Source organism: Buceros rhinoceros, unplaced genomic scaffold (assembly GCF_000710305.1).
Source record: "Buceros rhinoceros silvestris isolate BGI_N320 unplaced genomic scaffold, ASM71030v1 scaffold9830, whole genome shotgun sequence".
Lineage (NCBI taxonomy): Eukaryota > Metazoa > Chordata > Aves > Bucerotiformes > Bucerotidae > Buceros > Buceros rhinoceros.
The window spans coordinates 23,410-37,466 of NW_010389012.1; the positions used below are offsets into that span (position 1 = coordinate 23,410).

The following is a 14,057-nucleotide window of genomic DNA, read 5'->3' on the forward strand; positions in this document are numbered from 1 at the left end:
CCCCCCCAAAAAAAAAAGTACCCCTACGCAAGTTGTTATGTCCTTAATGAACTGCAGTAGTACTGGGAAGCTCTAATTGAAGTTTTGGACCCATAACGACAGAGGCAATAAAAGCAGGTAATGAACCACTCTATCTTTGCTCAGAAGAGACTGTAATTGCTCTTTGCTTCCTTTATCCCCAACTGCAAAATGTACGCAGCAGAGACCTACCAACCTCACACCAGCATCAGGAGAATGATTTCAGAAACATTTATGAACTGCTTAAAAGCCATGGAAACAGCCACCTTAGAAATTAACTGCCATTATAAACCAGGCTTGTAAAGCAGTGGAGCGGTATTTACCCATTTGACCCATTTACAAATAATAACCCGTTTACCAGTGGCATAAACCTGTGATCCATGGCTTTATGGGTGGATCAATGTCTTTGCAGGTTTGCACCCAAGGGTCATTTGAAAGCTTAAGAACATTAAGCACAGAGCCTGTGCATGTTATTTTCAACTGCTGACAACTCACATTGAATCACTGTTTTCCTGTAATCAGGCAGTTGTACAGCCTTTAAATTTAAGCTGAAACCTCCAGAGTGGGAAACACATGCTGATGTTTGTACCATTAGCCAAGCACCTGGATCTCCACAATGCTCTGCTGCAATTGCGTCTAGATCTTTTTCAGGCGAGATAAAAAAAACCCACCGCTGAGTATCTCCACACTAACTCCATCCACTGCCTGAACTTTTGCTTCCTCGAGCTCGAAAATGCCACCAGCCAACCTTCCCACCTGCCCCGTAAAGCCTGATGTACGTGGATCACCTCTTGCAACCTGGGCAGGGTTTCAGCAGGCTTTCAGCAGTGGCTGCTCAAGGGGCTCTTTGCAGCTGCTACAAAAGCTGCAGCCTGTGCGCCCAGGAAGCACTCCTTACTGATTCGACAGGGGTGATCCTGTCTGTGTGGTGGCTGCTCTGGGCTGGTAGGGAGCCAAGCCCTCAGCTGCTGCATGTCAGCAAGTCTGCAGCCCGCAGTTAGACCTGGCTGCGAGACAGAGGGGGAAGACAACAGCTTTTTTGGATCACTTGGCAGATGCCCTGTGTGAGCAATTGTTCTTTCTGACGTCCCTTTTTCACTCTGTTATGAAGCTAATGGGGAAAAACTCACTGGTTTCTAAACTGGGTGTGACCAGAAGTAGGAAGTGACTCACCCAGAGCTGGGCACTGTTTCACAGGAAAGCAATCACACACCCAGAGGACTGGACGGTAGCAAACACGTTGTTTTTAATGTATTTTTAACACGATCTCCATGCAAACAGTAACCACACATAGGTGGCAAAGTCTTTGAAAAGTTAATGAATGACAGCAACTGCAAAGGCTTAAAGAGGATACAAGCACAGTTTCTCCAGCCTTTTCTAGAAAATCACGAATATTTTGGTTGAAAGATACCTTTAAGATCATCAAGTCCAGCCCAGCACTGCCAAGTCACCACTAAACCATGTCCCTAAGCACCACAACTACCCATCTTTTATATACCTCCAAGGATGGTGACTCCATCACATTCCTGGGCAGCCTGTTCCAGTGCTTCACAATCTTTTGAAGAATTTCTTCCTAATAAATATCCTAAACCTCCCCTGGCACAGCTGGAGGCCCATTTCCTCTCATGCTATCCCTTGTTAGTTGGGAGAAGAGACTGACCCCCACTTCACTACGAAGTCATTTCAGGTAGCTGTAGAGTGATGAGGTCATTGTAATGGGTGAAGAAAAACTGACTGAACCGGTAATTTTGGGGAGCTTTTAGAAAGGGCCCTTTTCATTTTTGTCACACTAAAAGGTATCACTTCTATGGGAAATCTACCAGACCAGTGAGAAGTTGGATCATAATAATTTGTAAGTTCTGGTGCAGACCGAAGTCCCGTAACATAGCTGCTGCTATTGTTAAGAAAGCTTCTTAAATCTCTGAAATACCTGAGCATTACAATATTTTCTTTTACGAACCACACTTGCTGAATCTCCCACCCTTTTGGAGCTGCAGGCTGCATTGCTCCACCCTGACGGTGGGAATCAATGCAAGGTTGAAGCTGTGGCAGCACTAACTGCCCGAAATGCTGGACTAAAGAGATGTCTATGTTGCTCTATACACATACCTGAAATGAGTATGGGCTATGGTGCACCGCCTGTGAGATGGCTTCAGCATCTACTGGTATAACCCACTCCATTCTATGCAGGAGGATCAGCACAGCTCACAAAGATGCTTGCAGAAATGTTAAAAGTTGTCTCTATGCTGAAGAGCCCTGTGACTGTTTTATTAAGATAGTTTGAAAAATGGGACTTACAGCAGAAATAGCTAAAATAGTATCTAGGAGAGATAAAAAAGCTCAGCACCAATACATGTAACACCTAATTAATCTACATCAATGACTGTTTCTTCTGAAAAAGTACAACAGAAGCACATATTTCCGAGCTAGCAATGTAGAGAAAACTGGACTTCTAAGTTACTCTGACCGGGGTACAATACATTTACCTACATCTGAGCTAGTACTGCAGAAAAATAGGAACTTCTAAAATACGATTCATCTCATCTTTAAGTTATTAAGTTCTACTACAGAAGTACTTATTTCCTTTAAGTAGCCATAAAGAGAATCTAGACAACTAACAGTGACACATTTGTCTATCTAAATTTGTCACAGATGCCCATTTTACAAGGTTTTACTGTCAATGCCAGGCTCTTGATACAGGCCAAACCTCCGTGCTCATTCTGCAACAGGGCATTTCCACATCCCAGAACATGGCAGATCTGGGGCAGTCTAGCAGGGCCTTGTGGCTCTAGTGAATTCCTATGATTTTGTGAGTATGTTTCAGTCAGGAGTCTGTATGTGAAGGACTTCTGAACTAAAAAGATTTATTTTTTAAAAAACAATGCAGCTTTACAACTAGTCATGTATTTATGATTGCAAAGAAACTAGAGGCAAATAACAACAATATCATTAGGTGGTCTCCACCCCCTTCACTCATTCTAAGGCTTATATGGAAAATTAGTTCAGGCTAGAAACCTATGCCTTACTGGCTAAACTCAAGTGAAATTACAGCATTGGTTCAAGCTATTTGTCTAGACTGCCTGTCTGATGCTGCCACAAACATCTCTTTCAGTGTGTCCGTAGAGAGCTAGCTTCTAAACAGCTAAAAATTAGGGGAGAAGAATACCAACCAAAGTAACTGGTGGTAACATGGGGCAGGAGCAGGCAGCAGAAAAATAAATACCAAATGTCTTAGAAATATTGAATTACCGTATTCACCTAGCTTCACCTTATTTTAGTCATTTAATATCTATTGCAACAGAGGTGTCTAAGGAAGCAGTGACAAATCTTAAGAATATGTAAAAGAAGACATTAAATGAGCGAGTAGCATGCCTCCCTTGACTTCATGTAAAGCTTCTACTTGCTGCATAAAGGCCAAACCTATCATTTCTATATTGGCTGGCTTTTGCCTTAAATTGCAAAATCACAACTTAGATTTGAACTTGGCTGCTCAGCATTTCACAGAGGACCTCCCTGACTCTCTCCATCTGCCCTTTCGTAAAGATGGCACTAACACTTCCCAGCAGAACCAACAAGCTGTGCTGCCAGTCTGTGCTCTCAGGAGTGGACTCTGTAACCTCTTCTTGCCAGCTGACAGAGATTAGTAACAGAAAAGCTCAGCCTCTACACGTGAGACTGCAGTTCCAGTTCTTCTTGTGAGCAACCCGGCGAGACTTGCCATAGAGCCATTTCCCCTTTTCAAAGTCTCCTAAAATTAAAATTTGTCTCTATTTGTTAGAAATTTAATTAAATTCTTACTTAAAACTTTTACCCACAGGTTTTGAGAGGTTGAATACATTCTTTATCACATTGTATTAAACCAGAATTAGAGTCTGTTCAGAAGGACTCTGTTTTGAAGTTCTCCCTCCACACCTGCAGCCCTCCTGCAGCTTCATTCAGGCATTAATGGTGTGAAGCACAAAATCAAGAAACCCCCTGTAGGTGCCTTCACCTCAGTGTGTTCTCAGCATTATTAAGAAATACCACCAGTGGGAATTTTCTTAAAACACTTCTTTGGGGGGGGAGAAATTTCTTAGTGGCTGCAGGTGCATGAATAGTTTATGAACAGTGAGTGCCTTAATGTTAAGTGTTGCAATAAAATCCTGGGATTTCAGTGAAGTTACTGTTTTCTCATTACTCTGACTTCATCAGCCTTAGAGGAAAATTATTTGAGCGTGCCTCCTGCTACAGAAATAGCCCATGCACTTTCCTTTGTTAAAGACCACAGCAGACACCATGACTCAGTTTGAGCTGTTAAAAGGAAGACGTACATAAACCGTGCTAACGACTTTCTTCAGATGCTACAAATTGTACCTCGTGCTGTGTACCTACAGTCAGCAAGTTCCCTTTTTGATCAGCAGTGATCAACCTTCACCATCTTCATGACCAACTTAAAATTCATCAGGAATAAATGCCAAGCCTGTTTCTCCTCTGATCATGAGCTAGGGGATCTCATTATTTTCAGAATATTCATTAGACTTTCTACTTACTCTAAAAATAGTAGGGTTTTTTTGCTGTGGAGTGACCAGTGGGCAGCAGCCTCATATGTTTATCCATATCACAGTACAAGACCTGGTAACTATGTGTACTCAGACACTGTGCCTTCACAAGACAGTTGCTATAGACTCCACCTTACAGTAGTTGACATTGTCAAAGCGCTGGTTAACGTTCACTAACAGCAATTAACTAATTCATCTTTAGGGCAACCCTGTGTGCTAGGCGAAACTGATATAATTAACGCTTGAGTAAAATGAGATTTAGGAGTTAAGTCAGTTGCCTGGGCAGAGGCCTTCATGGTCTAGTGGATTAGACATCTGTCTCTCCAACCAAAGAAGTTGAGTTTAATCCTTTTTCTGACATTGATTTACTGTGTGACCTTACGGAAAGTCAATTAACTTCTCTGCCTCAGCTGCCCTAGAGATAATAACGTTTACCTACCCGGTGACACATGGGTGTTCGGAAACTGTACCAAACAATACTTTTAATGTACTCTTAAGGCCTATCAGTGGAAGAGGAAAAACATTAAAGCTTCCTAGCTTTAATGTCCTTGCTGTCTTATCTAATTCCTCCTCCCCACACCAGAAATAGCTTGGGGGTCAGGAGGAATTTCTTAGGCTAAGATGCTGCTAGTGAAACTGGCATCAGGAATTTTCATCAGATCCTGTTTGACCAGCAAATTTATTTAGAGTACAGGTCAGCACTAGAATTGCAATGGGAAGTTTATTGTAAACTTGGCTGTGGAAGAAACCAGCACCCTTCCTATGCCACCGTGAGGCAATGAACAGACTGTCACGGCCATTCCCACCGAGCACCCCTGATTCAAAGGGATTGGAGTCTGTCTGCAGAGACCCAAGAGCCTGCACTCATGCAACATTCCCAGTTCCCTTGTACCTACCTCTAATGAGATTTCTGCAGGACAATTTCTACACGTGGCCTTATCGCTAGCAGGGAGGGACTCAAGCCTGGAGGAAGAGGACACATGTACATGCACTTCCTGGAGCAGACCCAACTCATCTTGCTGTCTTTCAACACTGGGGCATTGTACTTTAGAGAAGGACAACTAAGACCTGCTCTGTTCAGTTCATTAGAAGCCATCCTTGAACTTCTGTCCTCTCACCAGCATAGTTTTTCATGGCATGCCGCAGGGCATTAAGAAATACTACTTTTGTAGTTGGCATTTGAACTGCCCAGCAGGCACCTAGGCTGGTGGTGTGCATTTGTAACTTTATATCCCTTTTCCCATATTCGACCTTGCTTTTAATTATTTCTACAGAATAGTCTGTTGTTACATATAATGCTGCCTAGGCCCGTAAGATTTCCCACAATTCTAATATAGCAAGAAACCAGTCAAAAGGGACATAAGAATTCAACATTTACCTTTATTTCTGTGAGCAAGATTAACTTCCTTCTCTTTAACACTGAAGGAAACGCCTTTTGCTTGCTGAATTATAGCAAGTTTGGTGAATGCTCATGCAGCCAGAAAAATAACCTGCACATGCCTCTGATGCTGCACCAATCACTTTTTGGCATGGATTCTGCTGGTGATCCACACGTGCAGTTTTGTTTTGCTGCCCTGCTCTCTCCACCCTCATATCAGTCAGCACTCATCTCTTCTCCACCCTCCCAGCTCTATCGATAATGTGTTTAACATTTACTCTGATGCTATTCCTTGAGGCTTTTTGAAATCCTTCTTGGGAAGAAGCCATTAAAAAGAAACGCTTTGGGGAAAGACAGGGAGGGAAGCTAAAGCAGCAAGGGCATGTGTTTGTATATGCACATACACCACTGCAGGCTTTGTCTTGCTGCAAGCCTGAAGACGACTTAATGCAAACTGTACTGCTGTAAATAGGGAGTAAATGTAGTACTCTCCTAAAATGCATCTGGTCTAATTCAATAAACCCTGACTTACTGGCAGCTACTTCTGCAAACATCTCCACATTAAATCCCAATAAATTACTAACGAGCTGTCAGATCAGTAATACAGATATTCCCAAGGCTGAAAGATTGTCTATGGCTTGTCTCTATATATTTACTCACAGCAGAGGCTACCAGTGTGGACTAGTGCAGGCCAAACAGCTCCAAGTCTATATGCTATGGAAGAACTTAGAGGTGACTTGTAGTAGCTTATAAAATATACTCTATGATTGTATACTGAGCTTGGCCAGGAGCATAAACTAAAACTATCTTACGGTCTAACATGATTAAAATATGACTTTTCAGTACTTGTTTTTCCCTGGGTTAAAATTACCTATGTGATAATAGGTGATTAATTTGTAACACAGTTGGCACAAGCAGAACATATAATTGCATTTAGACGGACTTTTGTGTCTTTTTCAATGATACTGAAGACTGTACATCCTTCTAGATGTTTGTAGTTTATCTAGTAATGTTATCTCCTGAGCTTGCATTTTGGGTTTGTTGGTTTGGTTTTTTTTTTTTGCTTTACTAAAAAGAGAGTTGGAACCTGTACTTTACTGCCAATGCATTAATTCATCCATTTAACTTTTAAGTTTGAGCTTCAGATTGCTGCTGCATCAGGATCTTTGTTTAAACATGTATCTTTTAGTTTTATATTGCATATTTTGCAGGATTTCATGAAACTACCCAACATCCCAGTTCTGTAGCACTAGAGACAAACAGGTGTGACTTCAGCTTTATCAATACAGTAAAGAATATGCAATACCAGGAAGGATAACTTTTTTTTCTTCATCTTAGTATTTTCCAGTAGCTTTTGTTTAACCTCGTATACCAGTAATAACAGTCTCCTTTTAGGTGTTTTCCCATTTTTACATTTGGAATGAAATGTAAGTTAAGTTCAGGGTAGAGGTGTAAGGACCTTCAGATTTATATTAGCTTTGCTGTAAATTAATGTTGCTGAAGTAAATGGACACATGAACCTGCAGTAATCTTGTAAAATACCGATGGCTATTCAGAGGAAACTATGTCTATTTAGATTGGAAGAGGAAAGGGAAAACAGTTCATTTTAAGTTTGGTAATTTGGTAATCACTACTGTAAAGAAAGTTTTTACTTCTTAGTGTGATCACGGGAAGACAATGCATAGCCAATATTAAACCGGGGCATATACAGATGATAAAGAGAAAGCTTAATCTTGCTAGGATTAGAGACTCTATATTGATATGACTGAAAAAACACTGAAAAATGCTCAAGTTAGGTGGCTTCAGGGACTAGCAAAATGCCTTGCCTGGCAATTTTCAAATCTTTGGAGACACCGGTTGCACCTGGAACCTCTGATGTGATTACCGAAACAGAAAATGTCTACTGTAGTAGCCTCATCTGTACTTTAATTAAGAGCTTTGTATTTAAATATAGCCATCTGATCCCCTGAGGTTATTTTTAAAAGTCAGTTTCTGGCAAGGCAGCAGTGTGGTGGATTAGAAGCTTGGAATTGAGGAAAAATCATCATTCAGCATACAGTTTAGAATAATATGTACACATATACAAATACATGTGTATACAACATCATGTAACAAGATACAGGAGTGGATTTATTAAAGCCAAATGGAAAGATATTTCCTCTTTTAATATTCTAGATCTCTTTTAATATATGCGATGTAGATATTGCACTGCAGTCTGATCTACGCAAATCCCACAACAGCACATCAATCTGATCTGTCCCACGAAAGCTCCGTTTTTCTACAAATCTTATCTTGGTTTTACGTCTTTGCATCTACTACTCCATCTACCAGTGGCTGTCACACTTGATGTGGATATATAAGACATATCATCCATAAACTCATCGTTTATCTCGGAGCATGCAAGCATGAGTTGAAAAGCAGCAGTGCCAGATAAAGCACACTCACTGAAAAGGAGCAGCAGGGTAGCAGCAGGGGTGGCAGACTGGGGGCACTGATGAACGATGTTAAAAGGGGAAAGGGGCAGGGGGGAGGTAAACAATTTGTGCAAGACATGGCTGAATGTGAAAAGACAGATAATGATGGATTTTTCTAGTTCTTATTAGAAGAGAACTTACAGCTTCCAAATTTTAATGGGCAAGCATGTGCATCCATGGGGAAATCTTCAAGCTGCATGGGACATTCAGCAGAGATGGTCAATCTGTGGTGAAGTAAAAAGAAAACACATCAATTTTTTTTCAGCGCCTTCCCTTTAGGCTTTTCACAGCAATACACGAGTGCTGACACCAGCAAGCTTTTCCTGAAGGCTCCTCTCTCATGCTGAAATGACAGCAACCCCCTGTTAAACTGAATGTTAGACAAGCCAGGTGGACCTCTGTGTGTGCATGCTGTAAGCCTTATCTAGTAACGCTGAGACACATAAAATGATTTTATTTCTGTAAGCTGTTTCAGTAAGATCATTCTTTCTTATTAGCGAAGGAACTCCTGTGCTGGAGCTTCTGCCATGCACCTTATACTTACCTGCTTTCTGTAGATACTGCATCTGGACTAGGAATTTGACTCCTGAGTGAATTAGCACTGTTACAGATACAAAGAAGCATTGACTTTATATATAGATGCAACTATTTAAATACATAAAAATAAATACTTATAGATAAAAGTATGTAATATAAATATTTGTAACTATACATCAAGTTAAAGTCAAGGACATATATATTAAAATTACTTTATATAGCACTACGGTTAGTTTCTGTGGAAATCACATGGTAACAGGGCAATCCATTTCAGCTCAACATACTGCGAATTACTGGACACCTTGTCAGGAAAAAACAACAGTGTCTTTTTCCGCAGTGTATTGCCTGGGGAAGCAGTACCATCCTGGTCTGCCTTGCCACTATGCGGAAATTCTTGGGGTGCAGTGTACATAGAGGTAGAGAAGGAAAAACTCGTAGGAAAAAGTAGACATATCTCATGGATGTTTTGTATGATTGACAGATCGAGCTGAACACAAAGAAAAGTCTGAGATAAATTTCTGAGCAGTGCAATACCAGTTATATTGATATAAAATATATCAAACATATCAAGAGAGCCAAAGCTTACTCTTCTAGGTGCATGCAGCTCATAGCACAATAAGAATCTGTTTTGATTATGCCTTTTTGATATTTGCATAATGCAGATGGTTTGCTCAGGATAGTGAGGATGCAAATCTCATTTTATATTATGAATACCCTTATGGCTTTCTCATTTTATGCTGTTATTCTGCCTCAGAGGCAACAGACCAGAGACACTCAGAGCCTCACAGACTGCCTGGTGCTGGGGTGATGGAGGACTCTGCTGGAGGGTAGCCTGGTTCCTTACCAAACTGCTGCCTGGGGAGCAAAAATCTGCAAAGAAATCCACAACACCTTACTACCAGAATGCAAAAGTACCCTTCCCTATCACAACAGCCACTCCCCAGCCATACTCTCCAGCTATATAAACTCACCGCTTCATATTAGCGCAGCAAAGTGAGTATTCTTGCTACAAGAACTTCTATCCAAAGGGATCATAAAGGGTATCAATCTGTCCGTGTACAGATGGCACAGCAATACAGATGGCAGTCCAATTTAGTACAAAGCAATGATGCTTTGCCGGGGCACTCCAGCTACATGGACAATAAATAGGGGGAAATGGCTCCGCTCTCTGCCAACACACAGATATTCTGGAGCTCTACCAGTAGCTGGAAATGGCAAAATAAGCACAGAGAAATGCAGTAGTATCACTGGCTAGAGGTCGTATCATGAGGATGAGCTGGGAAACAGGTAGGGAAAAAGGCAAACTGCAAACAGTAATAGAAAATGTAAAGAACAGACAGGAAATCTACAATATAGAAAAGAAATTACTGAGGCCTGAGATATCTCACCTTAGGCAATGCTGCTCTTGGACTTTATTTTTGTAAAAGAAGTTTAAAAATCACTAAAATACAGAGTTGACTCCAGTGGAGACTGCCCTGGGGCACCAAAGCCAGCAAAGCCACAGTTACTAGGAATGCTACACAGATGAGTTTAACAAGATGGTTCTAGTAGTATCCTGACCAGAACTTGCATCCTTTTCATAAAAATCACTCTAATGGGTACTTAAAAGAAGGCTGCCATCTCTCCAATGTTCCATTATGTTTTCTTCATTAAGTATTGCAAGTTTAATTTTCTTGATAATTTCAGAAACCTTGCTCCAAGTGCTGTAAGAAAGCTGATGTGTTTTACTGCAGTCCCTCTCCTGTCCCTTTGTCTATCAACAGACCAAGTACGTTGTTTCAAAGGCTGCATCTTGACAACATCTTAATACACACGTGTCATTTGCAAACATCGAAGGAGAGGATCCCTATATCCATCTTACCAAGACTGCAGCTGTGGAATCAGGAAATGAAGGAAGATTCAATGCAGAATTATGAATAAGAGCTTCTGTATCATCTGATTGTCCTATGAATTGTATCCTGCTGCTTGCATCTCTGGAAATAACCCTTGTGTGTAATAAGGAAGGCTGTAAACATTCCTCAACTATAAATGTGGAAGAGAAGTGAGAAGTGCACAGAGACTGTGCCCTAGTGGAATTTAATTAGGTCCATCCAGAAATTATTTTTGCCTGTCTTAAATGAAAGGGTAGCACATTAGGCTGGAGGTCACCTGGCTGCCACCCCCTGTCTCAGAAGTGGCCTGGTGGTGCCAGGGGTACTCCTGTGCCCACTTTGAATTTCTCATCTAGCAAAAGGTGGCATATCCCTCAAAAGGATGGTGCCTGGTGCAGTCTTCTGGGTCTAGCCCAGGAGCAGGGAGAATCATCCTTAGCAGCTGCAAATGTGCTTGGGTACACCCCTTCCTTTCATTAACATGATTCTTTGAATGAAGTTCCTTTTCTCATTATCAGTGATATCTGCATGCTTCTTTCCTTTTCCCATGACTCCATCCTAGGGGCAGTTTTAGTCTGGCCGTCTTGAACAAATGAACCACCTATACCTATCTGTTACATGCTACTCTTAAAAGTAAGTAGTTGAGCCTCTTATGGAATGAAGCCTCTTACTGATGAAGAAGTGCTCAGCGAACACTGTCCTAGCTACCTCCTACGAAGTGTGTGTTACCCAAGACTTATGAAGCATCTTGTAATGGGCAATGCAACAGAAAACTTGACTGTGGGTTCTGATACACCACATAAATTGCCACTCTGAATTTCTGCAGAATGCCCTGTGCCCAACAGAGGCTGTTTTTCCCTACCTGAAAAACAGAGTCACTAAATTGATTCCTGGCTCAAAGACACTGGTTTTTCTACCGCATACTGAAAAAAAGGCAGCCATCTCTTACACGCTGGGGGCTGGAAGTACAGGTCACTGCATACAGATTTGCTCCTAGGAGCAGAGCACAAACTACATATTCAGGTTACAGCTCCAGGAGTCACAAAGAAATTGGTATTTGGGTCTGCTCCTTCAAGTATCACGTGGGGTGAAATTTGTACACATTGGCTTTTAACACTGTGTTAAAGTGTAGGTACCCTTTGCATACCCTAGTTTACACAGCTGATTATAACAAAACTACTCCCAGTTTGCATTTATTGAAAGAAGAGAAAGGAGGCATTGGAATGCATCTCTAAAACAGCCTTTGCCTAATCCTTTTAATATGGTCACTCCAGAATGATCTTGCTGTGCTCACTGTAGCTCAGCTATCTGAGCTAGAAACTGTCTCCAAACCAGCATTTTTCTCTCACAGCACAAGCATTGCTCAAACTGCAGTTCTTTCTAAGAAAAACATTTAAAAGCTTCCCTCCTCCACCATCACTCTGTCTTAATAAAAGCCCTATGGGATTAGTTTCACTCAAACAGAGTTTTGACAAGACTAAGTGGCTGTTAAAGGTCCTTTACAATAGGAGGACGAAACTCTGATTTTATTGAAGTTAATGGTAAAATTCTCCCTGACTTCAACAGGGCTGGTATTCATCCAAAACATGTAACAAAACCTGGTTACAGCTGCTGACTTATTAACAACAAAATTTCACTTTCATACTGCTCCAAATGCTTACACTGCAATCCAAATGTTAATTAACCAACAAAATGCTACCTTAACTCTCTGCAAAAAAAAAAGTTAGGGGTACATATTGTTTCACTTATCATCCATAATTGTACATGAAAGTTTCATCAAAACTTCATTATGTACAGCCCTTACTTTAAGAAAGTAAAGTGATTACTGATGTTCTGTTTCAACAAAACACACACATAAGTGAATACCCATCTAAGAAAAGCACAACAATTCAAACAGCAAGACTTCATGAAAAGTCACCTTCAACCATTTCCACTGGAGACTTAAGCTTGACGATGGTTTCAAGAGACCGTTGCTTTTTAACATGAGAAAGATGTGTTAAAGTCAAGGATGTGGCAAGGAAATAAATGCAGATGTTTGGGAGCCAGACACCTGCAGCAAGTTCAGAGAGTGAGCTTGAAGGCGAGGTGGGAGTTCCTCAGCAGACATCCCAGAGGCACAAGACACCCCATCCTGCAAGAGCCTGTTTCGGGGCTCCGCAGGGGCCTCCCCACTGTTCCCGTGACTTCCTTCAATGAAAGGAGCATCTGCTCCTGCTCATGGGAAAAGAGCTGGGATGCTGAGCAAAGCCATCCTCTCTCTGCTATCCTGGAAGTGCAGAAAACACATTCTAGAGTATTATCTGCAGCTGCCAGGCAGGAGGCAAGGGAAGTCACCTCCCCAGGGAGCCAACAGATAGTCCAGAAACTTGTTTTTTCTTATCAGCTAATAGTATGCAAAGAAAGTAAAAGAGCTTCAGGAGGAGAGGGGAGCAGGAAGGCAGAGTCACCAGTGGCTTTTGGGAGAAGAAAGATTAAGCACTGAATAACAAGAGTTACTGATGAAGAGGTCACAAGGAAGTTTTGTTGGCTCTGAGGTGCTGGGTACAGAAAGATATAGAATCACAGAATCAGCTGGTTGGACGAGACCTTTAAGATCATTGACTCCAACCATACACACTACACTGCCAGGGCCCCTCAACTCAAGTTCCTCAGTGCAACAACTACAAGCCTTTTAAACACCTCTAGGGATGGGGACTCCACCACCTCCCTGGGCAACCCGTTCCAATGCTTCATAACCCTTTTGGTAAAGAAATTTTTCCAAATATCCAACCTAAATCTCCCCTGGCACAACTTAGGGCCATTTCCTCTAGTCCTGTCACTTGTCGCATGGGAGAAGAGTCAAACCCCCACCTCTCTACAACCTCCTTTCAGGTGGTTGTAGAGAACAATAAGGTCTCCCCCCAGACTTCTCTTCTCCAGGCTAAACAACCCCAGTTGCCTAGGCTGCTCCTTGTTAGACTTGTTCTCTAGACCCTTCACTGGCTTTGTTGCCCTTCTCTGGACACGCTCCAGCACCTCAACATCAGTCATAGAGTGAGGGGCCCAAAAGTGGTCATAGTATTCTAGGTGCAGACTCACCCCTGCCAAGTACAGGGGACCAATCAATTCCCTAGTCCTGCTGGCCACACTATTTCTGACACAAGCCACGATGCTGTTGGCTTTCTTGGCCACCTGGGCACATATTAAGTCAGCTGTCAACCAGCACCCCCAGGTCCTTTTCTGCTGGGCAGCTTCCCAGCAA

At 41.9% G+C, this 14,057-nt stretch overlaps 1 protein-coding gene across 1 annotated transcript in view; it reads right to left on the reverse strand.

The window, feature by feature from the left end:
- GABRA5 (gamma-aminobutyric acid (GABA) A receptor, alpha 5) overlaps positions 1 to 14,057 on the reverse strand; it is a gene marked incomplete at its 5' end in the record, with an annotated part of 49,805 nt that overhangs the window by 20,171 nt on the left and 15,577 nt on the right. Inside the window, one exon of the mRNA XM_010132458.1 lies at positions 8,550 to 8,632. Within this exon, the coding sequence (XP_010130760.1) occupies positions 8,550 to 8,632 (83 nt within the window). The remainder of the gene's footprint in view (positions 1 to 8,549; positions 8,633 to 14,057) is intronic.